This window comes from Psammomys obesus, unplaced genomic scaffold (genome assembly GCF_907164565.1).
Source record: "Psammomys obesus unplaced genomic scaffold, mPsaObe1.curated_primary_1811, whole genome shotgun sequence".
NCBI classification, from domain to species: domain Eukaryota; kingdom Metazoa; phylum Chordata; class Mammalia; order Rodentia; family Muridae; genus Psammomys; species Psammomys obesus.
In genome coordinates this window covers 352,162-377,001 of record NW_026591597.1, presented here as the reverse complement: position 1 = coordinate 377,001, position 24,840 = coordinate 352,162, and the positions used below count along the sequence as shown (strand labels likewise).

General features: G+C 39.3%; 1 protein-coding gene across 2 annotated transcripts in view; it reads left to right on the top strand.

Annotated features, from left to right (window-relative positions):
• The first annotated feature begins 2,158 nt into the window (after positions 1–2,158).
• Positions 2,159–24,840, top strand: part of Sox30 (SRY-box transcription factor 30) — a 37,766-nt gene continuing 15,084 nt past the window's right edge. The window contains exons 1-4 of one of the 2 annotated variants that reach the window (XM_055610671.1): positions 2,159–3,173; positions 4,393–4,632; positions 5,791–5,970; positions 17,533–18,025. In XM_055610671.1, coding sequence (XP_055466646.1) covers positions 2,159–3,173; positions 4,393–4,632; positions 5,791–5,970; positions 17,533–18,025 — 1,928 coding nt within the window. The remainder of the gene's footprint in view (positions 3,174–4,392; positions 4,633–5,790; positions 5,971–17,532; positions 18,026–24,840) is intronic. The other variant, XM_055610672.1, reaches the window with a different exon arrangement.

Genomic DNA, 24,840 nt, shown 5'->3' with positions numbered 1-24,840 from the left:
CTGCTTGTAGTTGGAGATGGGACCCCTCAGCTTCCTCCTTTTGCCTTCATGCCTGTCACCTACTGCTCTGCCTGTCTGCTGTGATGGACTCTTATCCATCTAGAACCATAAGCCAAAATAAAGTCTTCCACACCTTGCTCTTGGACATGGCATTTTATCACAGCAATAAAATAAACAGTTAATACAACACCTTTACTCACAATCCAGTCTTTTACAACTAGATGCTGGAAATTATAAAAATATAAGTACTTGTAAAGTTGAGATGTTTAGGGAAAAGGCCAGTGATGCCTAGTATATGCTACTTTGTCTGCCATGTTCTTTTCTTTCTTTTATTTCACCAGTCTTTTTAGTATCAATTAAATTATGTTGCTTTCTTTAAGCTAAGCACTGTTTGTTGTTGTTGTTGGTGGTGGTTTGTTTTGTTTTTTGAGATGCTGGGGTGTTGAACCTAGCAAGGTTTTAAAAATCCGGTTTTGTTTAATATAGTTTGGTCTTTTTGAGACAGAATCTCATATGGTAGCCAGTGTTAGACTATAAAGGCATAGAACTCAGGCTGGCCTCAAACACGTGGTAATCGACCATCCTGCCTAAGGCCAAGCACATTTTAGAAGTTAGTTGTCCCAGTGTTGTGTTCTTCCATGTATAATGTATGAACTTCTAATTTAGCAAAATTGACAACCAATGGTTAGAAAGAATTAAATTCACTCTTGATTGTCTTAGAATATAAGGCTCATCTACCTCAAAATAGAACTGTAGCTTTGAGTCAGGACGCCTAGTGATGCAGTAAAAGTTTAGAGAATTTCTCATTTACTTGATAATTTAATGAAAATTTAAACACAATCCTACTTAAAAGAAGAGGCACACACATGTAGAAAGCTCAATATACACAGTATTACTTTTTTATTGGGCCATGGCAGTTCTTATTTATTCCCTCGTTCAGTAAGCATTTATTGAACTATTACTCAATAATTGGCATTGAGGATTCAATAATAAGGAAGACACAAACAGTTCTTCCCCAAAAGAGGTAACAATCACCTGGAAGAGGCAACAGAATAATCACACAAAGAAAGCACTTCAAAGGAAAGGATTAGTATGAGTGAATAAAAGAGATTCGAATGGTTGCTCCTGAGGCATTGTTTCTTTGTAACGCCAGTTCAGCTACAATTTGAAAAAATAAGGAGTTTCAGAGACATGAAAGCTTGACATGCTAAAACGTCCTATGTTGAAAAAGGATAGCATGGGAAGCGATTTGGTCAAAGAGCACAAAACTCTAATGGCGGAACTGTAGGTAGAGCCCAAGACACTATCAGACTTGACAGGCTCTGCGGAGAATTTCAGACTTTTATCTCATGACCAGCGGGGCAGCGGAAAGATTTGGAGGGGGTGTGACAAGCTTAGACTTGTATTTTTAGAACTCCTAGCTGTTGGGGGATAGTGGGACAAAGGAGTAGAGCGAAGACTACAGGAGTACTGCCACATCCACAAGACCATGAAGGACCAGGATAATGTTGGGTGGAACCTCAAAAAGGTGAACCTGGGTCCCCCTTTGGAGGTAGAGCGATTGAAAACTCAACTAGTAAACCAGTTCTACCGAGTCAAACCCCTGTTCCAATAAGATCGATCAAACAGGCTGGTGATACGTTGCGTGATGTCCCCACCATCCCTCCAGAACGGCTAGAAGACCCTCCCATATTCCCGCCCAATGAAGGCTCAGGGCTGTGTTTCCCAGCCCGCAAGAAAGGCCCACGCCTTCATCTGTGGAGGTCATAGGTAGAGGCGTGGAACAGAAAGGTTTCCTGGGCAACGCCATTGTCGCGCTCCAGGCGGGGGCGGGGTAACCAAGGATCAGGACTCCAGAGAATCCGGAAGAGAGGGAGAGTAAAGAGGCGTGGAAAACGGGACACAGGAGCTTCGGCCCGGGCTATGGCGGATGATTCCAGTGTTCTCGCACAAGGCTAGAGTGGGAGGAGCCGAGGAACGGGCCTGTGATTGGCTGGCTGGGGGCAGCGGGCCTCTCATGATTGGGCGAGGCAGCGCGTAGGGTTCTGGGTAGCCAAGGCCTTGGAAGGGTCTTAACCGAAAGGGGGAGGGGGAGGCCGCCAACAAACGGCTGAGCTCACAATCCCGGCTGCGACCTAGCCGGCCGTCCCCCTCCCCCATGGAGAGAGCCAGGCCAGAGCCGACGCCGCCGACGCCGCGCCAACCGCCGCGCCCGTTGCGTCCCGCTCCGCCCGCGAAGGCCGTCGAGGCCGCCACCTTCCGGGCCGCGGCCGTCGAGCATTCCCAGTCGCCGCCGGGCCAGGCCTCGGCCGCCATCGGTGCGGTGGCCTCGTCGTGCGGGGAGGCCGCGGCGGCAGGTGCGCAGGCTGGGACGCGGCGCCTGCTGCAAGTGAAGCAGGAGCAGGTGCTGCTGCTGTCTCCCGGACCGCTGCTGCCTCAGGCTCCCGACGAGAGCGCCGCCGCCGCCGCTGCTGCCGCTGCCTCGTCCGCGCAGGCGCGCCTGTTGCAGCTGAGGCCCGAGTTGCTGCTGTTGCCGCAGCAGTCTGTGGCCGACGGAGGCCCTTGCAGGCCGGAGCTGCGCCCCATGCAGCCCCGGACGCTGCTCGTCAAGGCGGAGAAACAGGAGCTTGGGGCGGGCTTGGACCTGTCGTTGGGATCTCGGAGGACCACCGAGGCCGGCCCCAGAGCCTCCAGGGCCGCCAAGTTGGATGGCACCGGGAAGGCCCTCGATGGCCGCCGAGGGGATGAGAAGAAAGCCAAGCTGGAGGCAGAGGAGGCATCAAGGGATGCACTGAAAGGCGGGGAAGGCAGGAGCCTGCTGGTCATGGGAGAAGGAGTCATCAAGACTGAGGAGCCAGACAGACTCAGGGACGACTGCAGGATGGGCACGGAGGCCACGTCCAATAGCCTGGTCCAGTGCAGCAAGGAGGCCATCCTGGGCCAGCCTCCCAGTGCTTTTGGTCCGCACCAGCAAGACCTGAGGTTCCCTTTGACTCTCCACACGGTGCCTCCTGGGGCCCGCATCCAGTTTCAGGGACCTCCGCCTTCAGAGCTGATACGGTTGTCCAAGGTCCCCCTGACACCAGTGCCTATTAAAATGCAGTCCTTACTGGAGCCTTCTGTAAAAATTGAAACCAAAGATGTCCCCCTCACCGTGCTTCCCTCAGACGCAGGTATTAGAAGGCAGGGGAGTCTGGCTTTCAGTTACGTTTATGTTGCCCATAGCAAACATATTACCAGTTCGGGACTCACGTTTGCAGATCAGGCTGGTGTTGAAGTCACAGCGATCGGCCTGTCTCTGCCTCCCTGAGTGCTGGGAGCTAAGTTGTTTTTTTTTTTTTTTTTTTTTAAAAAAAAAAAAATGATTGTAGTTGAAATAATTCCTACAGCCAAATATGACTTTCCAATATTTTCAGGTTTATCAAGCAAGTCCTTAGGATTAGTTCACACAGAACGGTGTCACTGAATGTCTTAATGGTTTAATGAACTTTTGTTTCAATTTTCAGTGCTGATGCTACCCACCCTTCTCTTATGTTTTTTACCTTTTACATTTTACCCATTTTCTATTTTGTGTGTTCATGCACATGCATGTTCCCAAGCCCTTCTGGGTTCACACCACTTACTACCCCTGATTTATAGGGCATTAGGGAGTGAACCCAGGGCTTTCTGCATACCAGGCAAACATTCTACCAAACTAAGCTTCATCCTCAGTTCAGCATTACTTTTTCTAAACATCCTTTGTACAACTAAAACGTTTTTACATATCAAGTAACTCTACAATGAATTAATCTGAGAAGTTCATAGATAGTGATTTTATGAACTGTGTAGGGATATAATTTTAGTAAATTTCCTTTATATGAATTTTAAGTATACCATGACTCTCAGGGTCACTTTTATTTTTCTTCCAGGACAGGAATCTAGTTTTAATGGTTCAGGAGTTTCATCTTTGTAGTGAAAAACTGTGGTTAGCATAATTTTTACATTAAAGGACACTACAGCTGCTTCAATAGTTGACTTCTTTTAAATACTTATATAACTAACACTTACATACTGCTAGGTGCATAGTTATAATCATAGCTCCTGCTTCCTGGTTTTAGTGGGAAATAAATGTTAACTACTGTTCAAGATATTAATGCAGCTAAAAGAAATAAACTAGCCATCCACTGTGTCTCTAATATTACTTTAACAATATTATACTTTCCAGAAGTCACTCTGAGCTACGATTTAGAATGTTGAATTCAGGGACTATAAGGAAATTTGGAATATTGGCAGTACTTTGGCTATATTGTACTGTACGTTTTCAGATACTTTATAAGTGTAGATGAAGGTACACATCACTTTAAAATTGCATAAGTGGCATATTAACTTAGTGTCTTAATTTTTGTCATATAGGAATACCTGATACTCCCTTCAGTAAGGACAGAAATGGTCATGTGAAGCGACCAATGAATGCATTTATGGTTTGGGCAAGAATCCACCGACCAGCACTAGCCAAAGCTAACCCAGCCGCCAACAATGCAGAAATCAGTGTCCAGCTCGGGTTAGAGTGGAACAAACTTAGTGAAGAACAAAAGAAACCTTATTATGATGAAGCACAAAAGATTAAAGAAAAGCACAGAGAGGAATTTCCTGGTAATCAAATGAAATGAACAAAGGCTCTTTCCAATTTCTTTTAAATTTATTTAGGTAAAGATTAAGTTAGGTTGAGATTTCCTAATCTTATATGTGAGAAAGAAAATAATGGCTAACATAATAATGATTGAATTAATACGAAGCATACTTTTTCTTAACTAGAATGCTGTTGTGAAATAATCTGGTTTCATATATACCAGCTAATGGAAATCAGGAGATACACATTTTTACTGTAGTTTTGATTGAATACATATATCTGCATCCTATAGCTATAAAGTTAACAGTAAATCTCCATGGTTCTGTTTTGTAATATACTAGACATTAAATAATAATGGCAACAGAAAAAAACATAGTTCACACTTAAAAATAATTAAAATGCAGGAATTGATATCTTGTTCTGTTTTAATGTTAAGTGGTTATCAGAACATAATCCTGCGTTTGATTAATAGATTTATTCTTTTCACAATACAGTTTGAAATGAGTGATTTGCCCTCAGCAGTAAGGGCATTGAGATAAAGGTTGGAAACTTCACATTCTTTGTGGTGTATATAACTGTACAAAATGCGAACAGAGTTTCTTTTTAGATAATAAGCAGAAATATTTTAGGCAAGATTCTTAGGTATCAAGTGGATGGGCTAGTGATTTGTTTATGTGACAAATGCCACACTTCTGACTCTGGGAGGAAATTAAGTTGTTCATGGTTTTAGTAATTGCCAAGTCTCAGAGAGTGATGAGTGATTCCCTAAATGAGGCATAAAAATAGTGACTGGTTATTATTGACGATTACATTGTAAGCCACTGATATCTTACAGAGTGAGGACAGAGGGGGAGATAAACAATATTATCTTAAGGGGTATTTTTCTTCAGTAGAGGGAAGGCTTTGGGATTCAAACTCAGTGTCTGGTGTAGATTCTACCACAAAGTCAGTCCGTGTCTGAGTTGACCTTCCTCTCTTTTATGGGTTACAAAATTAACAGAATTAGAAGCTAGTGGATGCTAAAATGCGCAGTGAAGGATTTGTTCACAGACATAGTAGCATCACGGAGCTGAAAAATGTACTTTTGGATAACCCATTTTTTGAAATTTTTGTCCTGTATTTTTAACGTGAAAAGAGCAGAGTCTGTATATTCATATTAAAAAGTCTCTTTTTTTCTATAGGTTGGGTTTATCAGCCTCGTCCAGGGAAGCGAAAACGCTTCCCTCTAAGTGTTTCCAATGTATTTTCTGGTACCACACAGAATATTATCTCTACAAATCCTACAACAATTTATCCTTATCGCTCACCTACCTACTCTGTGGTAATTCCCGGCCTTCAGAACACCATCACTCATCCAGTTGGTGAGTTGGTCCTATTATAGATTATTTGTAAACACCTATAACAAAATTTTACCTCTTAAGTTGAAATTTATTTTCTATTAAACTTAGAATTTAAAACAATAGTAAATAAATAAAATCAAGAAGACAGAAAATGAAACAGTAAATGGGAGAAGGACCTATAGCAGCTCCATGTGGAAAACTCTGACTTTTTAAGCAAGTCAAGGTGATCTCTTAGTCAGATAATGAAGGAAATTGCCGGTATAATTAAATAGAAAATTGGGATGTTTTTCACCTTCAGCCTAAAAGAATACTTCCCTAATGGGGTATGAGGTTCCTGTCATGGAACTTAGTAAGGCTACTGACCTGTTGAAGGTCATTCTCTTGCTGCTCCAGAAAAGCAAGGGAAGCTACCATTTCCTATAAATACTTGTTTGGTTCATGTTCCTTACATTCTGGCCTGTGGATGGTAGGAATGCTAAATTGGTACTCTGAAATCTTCACTACTTATTAAATCATTGTCTTGTTCCCCCAGAACTTTTATAACCTCTCTTAAGGAGAGAACCCTCTATTCACAGTTGCTATTCATTGTCTTAAAGCTGCTCTTTCCAGTTTCTGCCTGCCTGGATTCTCCTAATGATAAAACTGGCCTTATGAGCTAGAGATGGATAGATCTTGGAAATGGACTTATTAATATTATGCATTTTCAGTAATTTTTAATTAAAGATTTTTCTTTTATGTATACAAGTGTTTTGTTTTCCTAAATCTTAAGTACACTGTGTGTGTGTGTGTGTGTGTGTGTGCGTGTGCGTGTGCGCGTGCGCGCGCGTGCGCGTGTGCATGCATGGTTGTATGCACCTAGTGTCAGTGGAGATCAGAAGGTGTCAGGTCTCCTAGCCCTGGAGTTGCACTCTGCCATTTGGGTCTGGGAACTGGTTGTAAGCTGCCATTCGGGCACTGGGTCCTCTGCAAGAGCAGCAAGTATTCTTAACTTTTGGGCTCTCTCTCCAGCCCTATTTTCAATATCATTTAAACTGTGTCATTTTAGTCAATGGAAGTAATAAAGGTGCACTCAAGATATCTCAGGTGGAAGGTGTAGAAAGTTGATCTGTAGCTTCAATTTTACAATACAGCCAGGCACTCTTAGTGTTGCTTCTTTTTTCCCCTCCTCCTGCCCCAGAAGACTTGACTTGCATCTGTAATGCATCTCCATTGTTAAATGTTCATGTTTCTGAGGAACAGATCTATCAATGTTCTTATTTGAAGCAGTTGAGATTTTATACAATGTATTACTTTTAAACCATCGGTACAAAAATATGGGCTTGAAGAAGACTGTAGATTTTTTTTTCTGATATTGGTAGGGTTTGTGGATCATGATTTTGTTATTTAAGTATGGTAGACAGAATTACAAGAAATAGTTTAGAAACATACGAAACAGTAAACAAAACTGTGATAATGAGTCTTTGTTGGCGACTTTAAAAATTTTTTTTACAAGACCATATATATCTTGTGAGGGCCAGAGATGGTAAAGATTCATTTTCTGCATCTTAAATGATAAGCACAAACATTTTATAAAGATAATTTGAGAATTGTTTTTAGATAAGTATCATTCATAGTGAGAAGATTTATTTGCTACCATGATGTACAGTTTTGCAACTTTGAAATGTGTTTAGTTATTCCTATCAGCTTGGTATTATAGTATTTAGAGATCATAGTATAACTAGGAAGTTTGGAAATTTCACATTCTAAATATCCATAAAATTATTAAAATTAGTTAATAGACTATATCATAAGTCCCTTAAATAACTATTGTTACTGGCTAGGCATGGTGGCACACACACCTTTAGGGAGACAGAAACAAGTATTTCTCTGTGAGTTTAAGGCCAGCCTGGTCTATAGAACATGTTCTTGAATAGCCAGGGCTACACAGAGAAACCCTGTCTCAAACAAATAAACAAACAAACAAAAAACAAAAGAATCACAGTTTTAATCTTCACAGATAACTGATTTTAATACCTTCTTTGCTTCTTTTAATTAGTTTTATGTTCTAAATATAAAGTCATGGTAATTTTGATTTTTAGACATTTATTCTTATGGAAGAAAGATATCAAGGTCATGAGGCATAATTTTTCTTTTACAGAATAATTCTTTTTTCTAGTAATTTTTGTGCATTTATGATGCTGTATAGGCGACTAATTTTTTAGGTACAGAAAGTAGATTCACTAATCTAGTGTGCTCCAGATCACCATTTAGTAACTAAAAGTTGTTCTTTTTTGTGTTTCTTTGCTGTGATAAAATATCCTTAGGGGAGAAAGGGTTTATTTTAGTTTATAGTTCTAGGTCAGAGTCCATCTCAGGGATGTAAAGGCAGCAGACACCTAAACAGCTAGTCACATCATATCTTCCATCAAGATTAGAGAGAGTAAATGGATCTATGCTGCTTTTTTTCTTGCTGGCTTGCACTCAGCTCAGTTTCTTTACTCTTAACAAAACTTCCTGCCTAGGTAGTGGTACCATCCACAGTGGGCCGCGTGTTCTCATATCAATTAATACAATCTTCACACACCCACAGGCCGACTCAGTGTGAACGGTCCCTCATTGAGACACTTTCCAAGTGATTCTAGGCTGTATGAAATTGACATTTTAGTGCTAACTATCACAGAGGTGATGTAGACTTAGCACAATTGCATTCTCAGAAGCTACTTCTATCTATATTACCTAATATCTTAGGCTTTAGCTTTGAGTTTCCCTACAACAATTTTGATAATGATAGCTTGAGATCTATTGTCAGTTTGTAAACTTACCATTATATTGTATTGGTCTAGGATTCTCAAACTTCCTTCTGTGCAAATTAGGTTCAGGAATCCTAAGATCTTTAGTAGGAGAGATTGTGTTGAATCTCCACTGTCTGTTCAGTTGCCTCTTGAAACTATTAATTTCTAAGCCAGTGGTCCTCAACCTTTGGGTTATGACCCCTTTGAGGTCACATACCAGATATCCCTGTATATCAGATATTTACAATCCATAACAGCAGCAGAAAATTAGAGCAATGAAATATGATCAGGGCTTATTACAACATATAAAACTATATGAAAGAGTCACAGCATTAGGAAGGTTGAGAACCACTTGACTAAGCAGATTGAGTGATTTTATTCTTTCTGGTGAAGAATTTATCAATCAGGTAGTATTGCCTTATAGTCACTTGGTTTTCGTTAAGTCAGTTTCCTTCCAAATACCTTTTTAAAAATGTGTGCGTGTGTGCACATACATGTGCATGTGTGTATAGGAATACTAGTGCATATAAGAATGTGTGTGCTAGCTGGGTGTGCCTGAGTGGGCCAGGTGGGTCAGATACTTCTGAAAGTTGAGTTATGGTTTTGAGCCACTTGACATCGGTGCTGGGAATCAAACTTGGGTCCCCTACAAGAGCAGTTAAGTGATTTTAATTGGTGAGCCATCTCTCCAGCCTCAAACTACCTAATTTCTTATTTGTACTGACTTAAAATATGTAGACTAATTTTTTTCACACAAGATTTTGATAGGTTTCTTTTAATTTGACCAATTAACAGCTTCATAATTTAGGAGTGTGTTTTTATTCTTTGATTTTAGCATTATCATGTCAACAGTAACTATTTATATGAATATTTTACTTTAGTTGTTTTGTCAGTCTTCTTACCTTAACCAGCATTTGTGATGCAAAAAGTGAAAAAAACTTCACTATTTTATTAGTGATTTAGAAATGTGTTATTAAATACTTCAAACCAAATTCATGAATTTTCTAGTAATCTTTTTTTTTTATTTGATGCCATGTCAAGTTTACTTCATTTTTCTGTATACTCTACTAAACCTACTTGTTCTAATAAGCAACCATTTGCACTGCCTCATACTTTTCCAGAACACTAAGATACTAAATATACTTGAAAACTGAAAGTGCACTTCAGGATTTTCTGTTTCTGTGAATCTGTCTCCACTAGCTTCTGAGTGAAATCAGTTCCATAGTTGCAATCCTGCCTGTCTGACTGCCCTTCTTCCTAATATTTATCAGATACCTACTTTGAGCTAGGTAGTGTTAGGGTTAATATGAATGTGTTTCTGTATATCCTCTTGTCAAAGATTTGACAATGTTGTTGTGGACAAGATAGATACAGATAAGACTAAGCTTTCTAGTCCTTTGATCAAATGCTATAACAGCTTCTTGTCTGGTGTTCTTTTTATGTACATTGCATTTTTTTGCTATGTCTCATGTTTAATGTTACAGTCTTAAGTTCTGCTTCTAGTCTCTGAAAGTGCTTATGTCATGACTGTCTAGAATCTTCTTCATATTTTACCAAATATCTTAGATGCCACTATACCATCCTCCTCATTTTATATCAGCATTCACATTTATATGCAAACTTTAGGACTGCTGTAGAAAATACATTTATTTTACCTACTGTTGAGTATCTACTTGGTGCATAGATGCATTTTTCATTATTAAGTTCTCCACATTTTGTTTGTTCAGCCTGAGATTGGTTTTGTTGATTATATCATCACTCAGTTGATACTTGTTTACTCTCTAGAATTCATACTTTTTCCCTCTAAATTTTTTTGTTATATTTATGACCAAGTTTGCAATTGTGTGTCATTTAGTTTATATACTTCTTAAATAAAACAAGAAGAAAGAAAATTTCATGATGCTATGTTCTAATCCAAAAGTTGGCAGGTCTTAAGAACCATTCTAAGGTGTTATGTCCATCAGAAACTCAAATCTGGGCAAAAATTTCCTAAAAGTTGTATAATTCTCGGTAGGACACAACCATTTTGACTTTGAACCTATAGCAGCTGTAGTTGTTAACAGCCGTGAAAGGGAGGGGCTCTACATTCACAAGGTATCATTACTGGGGAGCTTTCTAGAATCTAGCTTGTAGTTTAATTAGGACACGGAGATGTCTATATATTTCAAAGCTGTTGGCCTATTGCTGGGGGCCATCTCCTAGCTAGCTATTTACACTTATCCTGACATCTCCACCATTCCATCTCTCTACATGCATGTGGTCTCACTCCTGCCTCCAGCTCAGTCCGTCTTCCTTCTTCTTTCTTCCACATCATCTCTTCTTCTGAGTATTTCTGCCTGCCTGGAAATCCCGCCCCCATAGTTCCTGCCCAGCTCTGTCAGCTCTTTATTATACAAAAAGCCATGTTCCAGGTTGAATCAATCAGCAGAAAGACAGACACCCAATCCATCTCATGTGGATTGCTCTTTGGCAGGTGAGGAAGGACAAGCATTTGTTTACAAACAGAAAACCATAGAAATTACAGTACCAAATTCGTGGCAGCACTTGGCTTTCTGTTGGCACAGAATTAACAATTGAAAATACAGGAACAAACCTCAGTGGGAGGGGAAGGTCATCCCAACATCTCTCCTTTTTAGTTCAAGAGATAGCTTTATCGATAACATCAGTAAACTATATACAACAGGAATAATTATGAAAAGAATCAGAGTAAAAATTATATTCACAATGTCTAATCCATATGTATTTTGCAACTTTGGAAAAAGTACTCTTTATCCTATCTTGGTGAGTCCAAAGTTCTGTATCTGTATCACTTTCTTATTACCATTTAAGCTTTCACATCCTCTAATCTTCATAGCTTGAATCAGTCAATCTTAAAACATCTTTTTAGACCCTAAAACATTATTTTAGATCCTAAAAAGACTTAAGCTTTTCTGTCTTTAATTTTTATAAACTTTATACCTCTTCTGTGGGTTTCTTTTTATAAAACTGATAACTGTTAGGATATATTAAAAAATACCACACACTCCACAGCTCTGGCTATGAAGCGATTTATTTGAGGAAAGGAAATGGGACAGGAGTTAGAAGAGAAGAGAAAGAGGAGCATGGTAGGGCCTCCCAAGAGAGAAAAGTCAGAGAGGAGGGAAGGGGAAAGAAACTGAAGGAGGGAGAGAGAGAGAGGAGAGAGCGCTGCTGGTGGGAGTGGCAGACCACTTATATCTGGAGCACCTGGCTGAGGTGGTAACATTGGACACAATAGGACATTGTCAGGATCCTAAAGACCCATTAGGACAGGCCACTTGAATTGCTTGTACAACATAACATCCCTACATTTTTGTTTAATTTTAAAAATGAGGAGCTAGGGAGGGGTGGGAATGTAGACACTGGACTGCTTCTCACGCAAGGCAAGTTAAAGCTATACAAACATAGGTCACTGGAAGCAGCTCTTGGTTGCCATGCAAGGGTGGTAGAGAGAGAGACAGAAAAAAAATAAGAGCACCAAAATGTTCTGATTATATGGCTAAAGAGAAGCTCTTGGCTCATAAAGTTCAGGGTAGAGGGTGGGGTTTGCCAGCCATGACTAGCAGCATATAGGGACTGAAGAATGCTGGGAGAACCTGGAGCTGTTTGTCCTGGGTCTGAAGCACAACATTCCAGCCTTTTGTTGATAGTAAATGGATAATGGGGGAAGAGTTTTTCTGGTTACTTCCCGCTGACATTGGGGGTGTAGATTTTTTGTGAGTGGTGTAGGGCAAAAGGCTGAAATGTTGGCTGACTCTAGGAAGAATAGGCTGTTTTGATATTGTCTGGGATCTGTGAGAACATCTGTGGCTGGGAGGAAAAGGTCAGGACAATCTTGCTGAAGTCTGCGCAGTCTTCGAGGTTAGACTGGAGCACCTGTAGGTAGTGGCTTTGGTGTTGTGGTGATTGTAGGAAACACCTGGACTTGAACAGGGTACTGGAACATATATATGGGCAGAAGACAAAGTTAAGTAGGTTAAGGAGAAAATTCCTTTTAGGTGTACATTTGAAACTTTTTGGTAGAGCGAGCAGAGATGGAAGGTTTGGGATTGAAGAAGGGAAAAAAACTTGAATATTTACCTGATCACTGGCAGTAATTTAAAAGGTTTCATTTTCGAACTGTCGTTTAAGGGAAATTGAGGCCAAGTTTGGTTGCAGAGGTGTGAAAGCTTGGAAAAGTGGGTGCTCTAAAATTCTCCAGAAAACAACTCAGTGGGAAGCCTGGAGGAACAGACTGCTCCCATTGGGCAGGTGGGAGTCAGTGATCTGCCAGAGGAATCCCAAAAACAAGGTTTAACTGAGTCGATTTGTACAGTCTGTTCCAACAGCTCCTCAGCTTTGGCCTGAGACCAAAGGCATATTTGCCTGATCAGACACAGTTACCTAGTGCTAGGAGGGAGAAGGGGGGAAGGGAAGCTGAAACTGTGCTGGTAGAGAGAAAATCTGACCCAAAGGGAGAAGGTCCTAGATAAAGGGTTTGGATGTGGGTTGGTGAGAACAGCAGGAAGTGTTGATGCCAACCAGAAGAGAAAACTCACCAATCAGCCATTGTTGGGTGCAGGAATGTATTGATCCAGGTAGCCAGGAAAGGGGAGTTCCAAAACCAGGGAAAGGGGGAGGAATCCAACCCTGAGATGGGCAGTGGTGGGAAACTTAAGCTGTTGATTGGCAGTACTTATCTGGACTCCATTCTGGAATCTTGAGAAGGGGATTCAGGTGGATTTCCTGCAGCTTGCAAGAATCCCTTTTAAGTTTACAAATGAGATAAACTTTAGACAGGTTAGCATCACCATTGTGATCTATGGTGAAATATACATTGTAGAAGGCAGTAGACATACTGCCTTTGTTAACCTTTGTGTTAACATCATAAACATTCTTTAAAGTGAGCACTGGAAAGGCAGAAGCCTTCCATGAAGTAGAAGGGGCTAAAGCTCATTTGATCTTGACTTTTATTATGATTACACATCATGGAAGAGAGGCTTCTTCTATCTATCCAGAAGACTGGATGGATATAAGTCTAGCACAATGAGAAACAACTTTTAAGTCTATACTTAAAAACCAAAGGAGATTTAAAATCTTGAGCTTGGACCCATGATAGTGGATTGTAAAATGGAATGTTTTAGCAGAGTTGGATTGAGAAATCAGAGCACTAGTGATAAATGTCAGAGTTCTGGACAGCTAATACAACAGTAGCATAGCAAGAGGAAGAAATATGAAGCATTTTTATTTAGTTAAGATACCTTAAATCACCTTAGACCTTTCAACCTTAATAACTTGCATTTATCAACCTTAAAACACCTTCTTAGACAATCAGAAACTTTTTTTAATCTTCATAACTTAAACTTCTGTATCCTCAGGATTTTTAATATTTACTATGAGACATAGATAAGATTGCTGTGAGCATTCATTGTCCTTTAGCTAAAGGAATGGTAAAAGGTTACATTTGAGATCTGTATTTTGAGTCTGGTAACAAAGTAGACTGTGTCTAGACCAGACAGTAGCAGCTCTAGGAGTGAGGCTTAATGCCTGGTCTCCTGCATATGAAGAGGACTGAGAAGGCATCTGAAGCTTCCCATGACAGAAGTTGGCAATATTACCATGGGACCCGATTATGGGGTTAAAACAGACCTGCACCTGCAGTATTACCCTGGGCTCAGGGAGGGTGATGGAGGTCGCTGAATCTAGGAGCCATCTGTCCTCTGCTAGGCCAAGGAGCTCAAAGACTGGAAGTGTCTTTAGTGTTTTTGCTGGTTGAGCTTCCATGGCGGGGCACAGAGGAAAAGCCTGCATGGGAGCATTTTGACTTCCAGAGGCAGGCAAGGCCTAGCTTGTTGAGGCAGCCACGGGATCAGTGTCCTTCCTGGCTGCATTTGAAACGGGTCCTTGGCAGAGTAGACTTAGGCTGGACCCTATGCGGTGGGAATCACAGACGTCTTGTTTCCTCTGAGGGAATGCTGACAGCTTCAGGGCAGCAGCCAAGGCCTGGAACATAGTTTTCTGCTATAGCTGAGCCTGTTGGGAAGGCTCCTGTCAGGCTTTAAAGACTTTAAAAATCATGTTTACCAACTCCTGGATGGGGGTTCAGGGATTATCTTCAGCTGTTTAGTTACGATGACAGTGAAACTGTGTCTGCATCTGTATGACCCTAAATATATTTTTGGACATGTTAAAGGACTTGATCATCTACAAGATGACTAATTTATATTTCTTAACCATCAAATACTAGGGTTTTAGGTTTCATCCCTGTTAAGTTGAAGCCTTAAAAATCATAATAGTCCATAAAAAGAGAGTATAACAGTTTCCTGTATGACTTAGTTTATAAAAAGTTCATAGCTTATAAAAGTCTCTGGCTATAATTTAGAAAACAAGGTTAAACATATTTATAAATCAGTGATGTTAACCTTTTTGAGAGTGAAGATCTAGCATAATGACCAAGTTTTAACATTGTAAACAAATGAATATCTCTAAAATTAACATATATAAAACAACTTTTAAAAATTATGACTGTTTATACCAAATTCATTGGCCAGAAAGCCTAATTGTGAACCCAGATCACAGGCAGCTGGTGGTGGTGGAAACAGCATTCATTCATTCATTCATTCATGCATCCAAGAACTAGTAAAAAACATAGTAGTTTGACATACATTTTAAATGAGCTCATTAATCTGAATAGATCTTTATAACCTTGAAATTTCAGCATCATATCAAAATTATTTTGAACCAGGGTTGAATCATATAAGCAGCATGTTGTAAAAATGTACATTTGAGTTTATATAAAAATCCATACCAATTTAAAATGAGACTTGTTCTGATAAGTAAGTGCTTACACTGGCTATAGAAAAAATAACACAGTGTTAGAGATATATTGTCAAGTTAATGTCTTGAATGTGGTAAGAATTCAAGAAAATTTTTTGAGAGATATCGCAAGTTTGCCTTGCCTTGTGATTGTTGCAACTCACTTTCGATGTCCCTACAACAGGTCAGTGGAGGAGCATCTACTTAGGCTTAATTGTTTCTCCTTCAGTTGAATCTTAACTCTTTCTTTAAAGATATTTGTATGTAAACACTGGGCAGTGGTGGCACACGCCGTTAGTACCAGCACTCAGGAGGCAGAGGCAGGTGGATCTTTGTGAATTCGAGGCCAACCTGGTCTACAGAGTGAGTTCCAGTTCCAGGACAGCCAAGGATACACAGAGAAACCCTGTCTCAGGAAAAAAAAAATGTTTGTACGTGCATTTGTCTGTGTGTATGTGTGTGTTCCTGTGCATACAGAGGCCAGAAGAGGACTGTTGAATCCTTGAAACTGGTGCTTGTAAGACACCTGGATTGTTATGTGAATGCTGGGATCTGAACTCATGTCTCATGATTGCAAAGTAAGTGCTCTTAATCACTGGGCCATCTTTCCAAATCCTCTGAACTATTTTAAAAAAAAAATCAGGTTCTTGATTAGAATTCTGGTAATAAACATAAATAAAAGAACTTAGCATGATGATACTTGCTTGTAATCTCAGCACTCGGGGCTAAGGTAGGATGATTGGGAGCCTGAGGACAGTCTGGGCTAAAAAGATCAGAACAGCTTCATTTACACTCTCCTTCTGTAATTTATTGTGTGAGGAACCGTCTTGAAATGAATAGGTAGGGCTCTTCAAGCCTACTTTGAGGTTTAAAAGGGCATCACCCACGTCTACTGAGAGAGTACCTTACCTTACTGAGAGAGTGCTTTAGCTCACCTGGATCAAGTGGAAAGAAAGCATTTGAGACCTCTGAGAGATATTTTTAACTGCAACACCTGTACTTTGACTGTGTTTTTATTAACAGACACCTAGTTGAATTGGAATACACTGGGTATGACTGTATTCCAAAGGCTTCTCTTTGTATTTTGTCGTGAGAGCTTAGTTAAATTTAGTTTAAGTGTGTTGTTTGAATAATGACATATTAACCAGTGGTGCTGTCTTCTTTGGGAATGGAAGGGTAAATCACATGGCTTTTACTTATCTTTAAGAATTCTGCCCTTACCAATCATGTCCTGCTAGGATTCTTTCCGGTTCTGTCAGAAATGGCTAACCCATGATAAATCATTCTCTTTGGAGATTTCTGGCTATATTCACTTTGAATGCAGAAAAGTGAAACAATTTCTTGATTAATTTTTCCAGCTAAAAAGTATCATACTTTTTAATGTAGAGAAGTATGCAAAATGAAAGAAAAATGACCCACAGTGCTGCATTTAGTCTTCTGTTTACATGAAAAACATAATATATTTCATGTTGACTAAAACCCAAATACTATGAAATGAACATCTAGAAATTCCTACTATACATATATCTTGTTCCCCCTACTCCTAGATGATTATTCTTTAAAGGTAACTGTTGCCAGTAGTTTTATGTTATTTCTGTTTATAAGTCAACATCTTAATGTATTCATTCTTTTAATTAATCAATAGTAATTTTATTCACTTATGTAACATATCCAAAACTTTGCCGAGGACTTTCCTGTTCTGTTCTAGACAAAAGCTAAGCTTGGGGTTAAAGTAGTGAATGAAACAGAAGGTCTGTATTCTTATGACACTCAGAGACTAGTTTTGAAAGAGAAAAATGTAAATTCACAAGAAATTACAAGGACTTCAGTATACCGTAATGTCAGAATACCGTAAATAAAGAGGAGAGTCATTTGATATGATGCTGCTACTAGGTGAAGGTGGATATTGAACAGTCCTTCAAAGTTCCAAGTTCACGGTGTGGTAGATGCCAGTAGTGATCCTTATAACGGTTAACCTTTGCTGTTTTTATTTCTGAAGGTGAAGCCCCATCTGCCATCCAGCTGCCCACACCTGCAGTCCAGCGCCCAAGCCCCATCACACTTTTCCAGCCCACGGTCTCCAGTACTGGCCCGGTGGCCGTCCCGCCTCCAAGTCTGACGCCCCGCCCATCTCTCCCACCTCAGCGCTTTACTGGGCCTTCCCAAACTGACGTTCATAGGCTCCCTTCGGGAACCAGTCGCTCTGTGAAGAGACCCACTCCAGTCTCTCTGGAAAGCACCAGCAGGATTCCAGCTGGTGCAAGTACTGCCCATGCCAGATTTGCAACCTCACCTATCCAGCCTCCCAAGGAGTATGCCAGCGTTTCCACTTGTCCCCGAAGCACTCCAATACCCCCAGCTACTCCCATTCCACACTCACACGTCTATCAGCCCCCGCCCATTGGCCACCCAGCCACACTGTTTGGGACGCCACCTCGATTCTCGTTTCATCACCCTTATTTCCTACCTGGACCTCATTACTTCCCATCAAGGTAAATGAACAGTTTTCTACCTCTTACCTAAAACTGCTAATGAAGGTTTACTTTGGGAGGCACTTTACTGTTGAAAACAGGGCTTCCTCAGTCGGGCTTCCATTCAGCTTTAGAGGCTGAGTAAGCAGTCCACACAAATGGATAAAGGGGGCCACATGAGGACCCGGGGAGCTAGAGCTAGAAAGAATTCATTGTCATCTATTGGGGCACTCTTTCTCCACTCCACCAGCTCTTTCCCTGTGAGAATGTGGTTTCACAGGAAACAGTTATGAGAAGCCATATGATCCCTGTTTTGGATGTGAGTTTCTGGAACACGAATTGTGTACATGAATTGTATGGCATCTTGTTAAATGCAGATCCTGACTCTTAAGTCTCCGGTACAGGAATGCCTTCACATACTTAAGAGTCTGCATTTCTAATAAGCTCCTAAGTGGTGCCACTTCTGTCTGCTTATGGATCACATTGTAAATAATAAGATTGGAAAAGGGAAAGTTTTCAAGCCAACAGAGTTGGAATGACCTGTTAATAATTATACTTCCTCTCTGTCCATTTTACCAAACCAGAGAATTTCCAATGTAAATTACCAGCAATGAGGTTGATTTTCATAGGGAAATATCTTGGGAAAGCAAATTGAAACTTCACTTTGCAAATACCCACTGTTGCTGTTAAGTTTGTAGATAGTTTATATTGTGGTTGGAGTATTGAAAGGTTTAACACTAATCTTTTATTGTTAAATTGATTAATAGGAAGTTTAGCTTTCTTATTATGACAAGGCTTATAAGATCTGACTGTTAATGTACAAATTATTTGATACTTTAAAGAATGTTTTATAAAAAGGCATCTCAAAGCAGTCGCTTAGAGTACAGTAACAGTACCTCTCACTGGCAATAGTAAATGAAGCGGATAAACAGTATTATTGTACTTCCTAAACTTGAATTTGATTGGGCTTAAGAAAGCCAGAGCAGTATATCAAATATAAATATCAAGGTAATAATCTTTTTCAAAAAGGAAAGTAAGATCTATAATTTCATACTGAAAATCCTTTGTAATTGTTCTTTGATTTTGTCCATATATTTCTGATGACAGGTTTTACCAGGGAATGAGTAATCTACTTATGCTTTCTGAAGTAGAAAATCTAGTCTGGCTAAGTGGCAAAACCAGCTGATTTCCTTTCAGTAATCCTTCTCTCTAAATTGATAATGGAATTTTATAAAGACTATTTTCCCTAATTGCTTCAATACAATGATTGTAATGGGTATTTGAAATAGAAATACACATATCATATATTTCATGTATTTATTATATTTTACATATTTTAACAAAATTAAATTGGTTAGGCATTTTAATGGAGTCATTTTGTAAAGGAAAGGGATACTTGGACTGGTCATACCTCTCTGAGATCTTGTCTTCCTGCCTTTGACTGTTAGCCATTTCATTTTGGCTTGTGGAACTTGCTTTTTCTTCAGACAGCATTCACTCCTCTGTTTAGTTCTTTTCTCTTTCATCATTCCTTTGTCTCATCCTTGCAGAATATTCTTTTTAAAGATTTATTTTTATTTTTGTATATATATGTGTGTTTGGCATGTATATGTGGAGGCCAGGATTGAGTGCTGGATCCCTTGTAACTGGAATAACAAGTGAACTACTTGATGTGGGTGCTGGGAACTTAAAATTCTGGTGTTTGGGAAGAGCAGCTTGTGCTCTTAACCAGTGAGCCATTTCTTCAGCCCACTGTAGTGTATTCTTATCTTCATATTCGAGAAGATATATAGAGTCTTCATTCTGTTATTCATTGAATGTTGCAATGAAAAATATTAAAATGATAGGAAAGACAAATGGGGACGTATTAACCTCAAATAAAGAGAAAATATACTCAAATGGTATACATATAATACAGTCAGTAGGCAGTTGGGAGAATTTCTGATATATATTAACATAGCAACCTAGTTGTAAAATTTGAGACAAAAAAAAAAAAAAACAAAAAACAAAACAAAAGCAAACCAAAACAAAACAAAACCCCACAGATTAAAAATCTTTTGAACAAGTATTTGGTTGTAGACTTAAGAATTTGATTGAAATTATGTACTCTTTATTTAAAAAAAATCACACCTACATTTACATGCATACTTTTGTCTGAACGTTTTATAGATAAGGAATATATATAGTCCATTTCTGTTGTAGCTACCTAGAAACACTGAATTTAAATGTGAATTATTTAATACTTAGATGAACTTATCAGAAAGAAGAAAATAAGTTCTTAGTAGGCAAAGTGGCCAACCAGCTATTTATAGTGATCCTGAAGATGGTTTTTAGACACAGAAATGGTCTCATGGCTGTAAAGTTGGATTTAAATGAGAAGACATCCAGTTTTGAGCTTTTGCTTGCTTTCAGACTAAAACCTCTCCATAAAGCAGAGAAGCAGAGGCCTTTTCAACCTTAATAAAGAAAATAGAAAACTTTTATAACCAACTCAGATCAAGTTTGAAGAGAACTATGTTTTGCCTGGGCTTCTGTGTGATTTCTAAAGTGCATTCATTACACACCGATATAGAATCCACCCCCCCGCCCCGTCCTCTTGATGAAAACAGTTTTAAGTTGATAAATTTATGTGCAATTAGATGGAAGTTATCTGGGTAACTGTTTTAGAGGGACACTTTCATTACCTAGGGCAGTTGGAATTTCTATTGCATCTGAGAAGTGGATGAAACATGAGAAAAGTTATTAAAAGTATGAGTTTGGTGCTGGGGAGATGGCTCAGTGAGTAAAGCATAAAACTTAAGTTCTGAGGATGCAGAGACAGGGTCTTGGTGGCCAGCCAGCCTAGCCTAATTGGCAAATCTCAGGTGACAGCAAGAGACCCTGCCTCCAGAATTATGGTGAATGGTTACTGAGGAGTGACACTCAGATTAATATTTTACCTCCACATGCACTCATGTATAAGTGCATTGTGCCCAGTCATGTGCACCTGTACACACACACAAAAAGAATAAGAGTTTGTGGAACTTACAAATAGGATTAATATCCCAAGAATTTGAGACAATTGAAAATATCTCAAACTAAAAATATGTACTTTGAATCGTTACTAAAAACTTATATTTCAACTGAAATACAGTATTAAGGATTGGATTCATCTTTAGATGAAACAATGAAACTATACAAAATATATGTATTGCAAGAACATTGCTCTCCAAGAGGCAGAAGCTCAGCAGAGCAGGGCTTGGAGAAAAAGGGGAGAATCATTATTGAGCTGTAACAATATATTATCCAAATATACAATTTTCAACAAAGTAGCTCAAAAAACAAGAAAACAAAATCTGTTCAAAGGTAATGTAGTGGCACATGCCTGTAATCCTTGTGTTCAGGAAGCTGGAACAAGAGGAGCATAAGTTCAAGGCTAGCCTGGTTCTCATGGCAAATATTAGACAAGCCTGAGCTACCTCAAAGTGAATGAGTTGAGCAAATGGATGAAAATAAAACCACTAGAAACTTTATGACAGAGTGTAGAATTGAGTATGACAAAGTCCACAGGGTATTAGTAATATTTTAAATAACTAAAGAATATTATGCTTAAAGACATTGACATATTGTGATCAGTATTTTTTAACATTTTATTTTTATGTGCATTGTATGTACATATCTGTATGTATGTCTGTGTTGAAGTGTCAGATTCTCTGGAGATGGAATTAAAGACAGTTGTGAGCTGCCATATGGATGTTGGGAATTGAATCTTGGTTGTCTGGAAGAGCAGCCAAGTGCTCTTAACCTTTGAGCACTTAACCTCTCTAGCCCTGATAATTTTTAAAATCAAATTGAAAAATTAATGATGGCATGTAAAATTTAAAAATTAACAAATAGAAACTCTGAAGTTCAACCAAAATGAAAAATTCAGCTGAGCACCTCAAACATAGACTTCAACATGCAGAGGAGAATATCAGCAGACTTGAAACTAGACTAATGCATGTTAAAAAATAAGAACAGAAATGGGACAAAGAATGAAGAAAAAATCAGGAGAGCCTCGGAACAACTCGAGTACATATTCATCATTAAGCACAGCAGTTTATATGAAACTGAAGTACAAAAGGAAGAAGGGAGCATGAAAATATTGGGCGAAAGGTTGTTGAGATGTCTCAGGTGGGTATAAACTCCTTTTGCCCCACCCCTACCTCCCACAAACCTGATTTCAATTCCTGTGACCTTGGACCCCATGGTGGAGGGAGAGAACTGATTCCTGAAAGTTGTCTTCTGCCCACCACATGTGATTTACTTGATGGTAGCCATTATAATTTCAGGAAGATGGATTCTGCATGTGGTTTTTAATTTGCTTGTCTTTTTTTTTTTGGCTCAGTTTTGCTTGATGTATTGATTCCCATCCGTTGGCTCTTATTCTGTGAACATCTTTACCAGTGAGATGAGTTTCTTAGTAACTATAGATAGTTTGAGCTTGTTTTTTTCCCCCATCTAATCAACTACTTCATATCTGTTGACTTGTGAGTTGAGACTCTTTTATATTTAAAGCATCATTGAGAAGGGTCTATTAATTCCTGCAATCCTATTGCTTGGATTATTGATCATTGTGTCCTTTCAGGTGTACAAGTATTAAGAGGTTGCTGGTTTACTGTACAGAATATGATGGGTTCCTTCTTAGCTCTCCTTTGTTCATCTAGTCCTCATAAAAATTATTTTCCATGTTTTCGTGACTGAGGCTGTCTTCTGAGTATAGTATTCCTGTAAGTATCTTTTGCAGTGCTTGTGGGATGTTCATGAATTGCCCTAGTGTGTACTTGTCTTGAAATGTCTTAGTTTCTCTCTATATTTTTACACTATAGCTTTGCTGGACATATCAATCTTTTTGAAAAAATAAAATTTATTTTTATTTGTATAGCTGTCTGATTTGCACATGCATATGTACTACATGTGTGCAGGGTTCATAGAAGCCAAGAGGCCATCAGATCCCTAGGACTGGACTCAGAGAGCATTGTGAGCTGGAAGAGCAGCTGGGGATGTTAGCTGACAAGCCGTCTCTTCAGCCCTTGGATGTAGTAGTCTTGATTGGCATTTATTTTCAGGTGTTGAAATATGTCAATATGTCATTCCACGGTTATGTAGCTTTTAGGGTTACTTGCAAGAGATCTAATATGATGGTGACGATGATGATGATGATGTGTTTGCCTATGTAGATGAGTTGGCAGTTTTTCCTTTAAAGCCTTGAATAGTTTTCTTTCTTTGTAGTTTTGATGTCTTGACTCTATCACAATGGTTTACAACCTGTGGGTTTCAACCCTTTTGGGGTCACATGCCAGATATCCTGCATATCAGATGTTTACATTACAGTTCATAACAGTAACAAAATTACAGTAATGCAGTAGCAACAAAAGTGATTTTATGGTTGGGATCTCTACAGCATGAAGAACTGTATTAAAGGGTCACAGCATTAGAAAGGTAGAGAACCACTGGTCTGTCATGTGTCAGCAAGAGACTCATTTTTGGATCACGTGAACTTGAGGGTCTAAATGTTTCTGTGGTTGCATATCCATTTCTGTATATTTGGAGGATTTTTTTGTATAAACTATTGAATAAATTCTCTATCTTTAGTTTTTTATACCTTTGATTCTTAGGTTTGGTTAGTCTCCTGATTCTCATGTCTTTGTGGTCATGTTCATTTATTGTCTTTACAGATATTTGCACCATTTCCTCTACCTGCTTTTCATCCTTAATATTTTTTCTTCTGCTTGTTGGATTCTGTTAGTGTTGTTTCTAGTGTGTTTTTAATTTGACTTATTGAATTTTCTTATTTTCAGTATTTATATTTGTAGGAAATGATTTGATTTATTGAGTTTTCTCATTTCTAGTATTTATATTTATAGGGAATAACCACACCACTGAAAACTTTACAGGTACAGGACCTGTCTTCATCCTTTCCAAACCCTCTAAGTCATGATACTCACCTTCCTTCAGGGATGCAGCTATGAACATCAAGTATTCTGCTGAGCTTTGCTGTTTCTGCTTCTGATGCAGCTAAGTGGCTCCAGAGCTTCATCTGTACACTGACCTCAGGCTCAAGACTCTAACACTCCCAGTCTGTGCTCAGTTGATAAGGTCTGCCCTCAGCTCCTGAGCTGGGATTACCCTAACTACACCTTCCTCATCTGAGACCACAGCCCCTACACTTTCTGGTTTTCAGTGTCTGGCCCTCCCCTTCTTCACGATTGCCTCCCCCCATAACTCTTTTACCCAGGGACTGTGGCAAGATATGTTTAATTTTGTGACTTGTATTGGTTCCCTGTTCTCAGGCCCCAGGGCATCTCGGTTTCAAACAATAGTCCCTTTTCCCTCTGCACCAGAGTGACAAAATAGGATTCCTCTCCACTGCTGACAAATTCACCATCAGAGTTACTGTATCACCAAAACCTACAACTGAACATGGAGCTTAAAAATATTGTATGCTTGTTCTAAAAATGGGACTGCCCTTCTTTTTTTAAACTGGCTTTACCTGGTTTACATTTTGGATGAAAGTTTCTGTAGCAGCAGCTATTATGATACACGGTGCTACTATATGCCCTGAGCAACAAGGCTAAATGGCCATAGACCAAAACCTTTGACACTCAAACATTTTGAGTGTCTGGGTAAATGCTGTCACTGAGCTATACTTTTATCCCAGCCTTCCCTCCTTTATAAGTTGAATTAGTTCAAATATTTACTGTAGTAATAGAATGCAGACTAGCTGGTAATTAAAAGAGAGCTAGATGCTGGTGAAATGGCTCACCAAATAAAGGTGCTTGCCACCAAACCCAATGGCCTGAATTTAATCTCCAGAA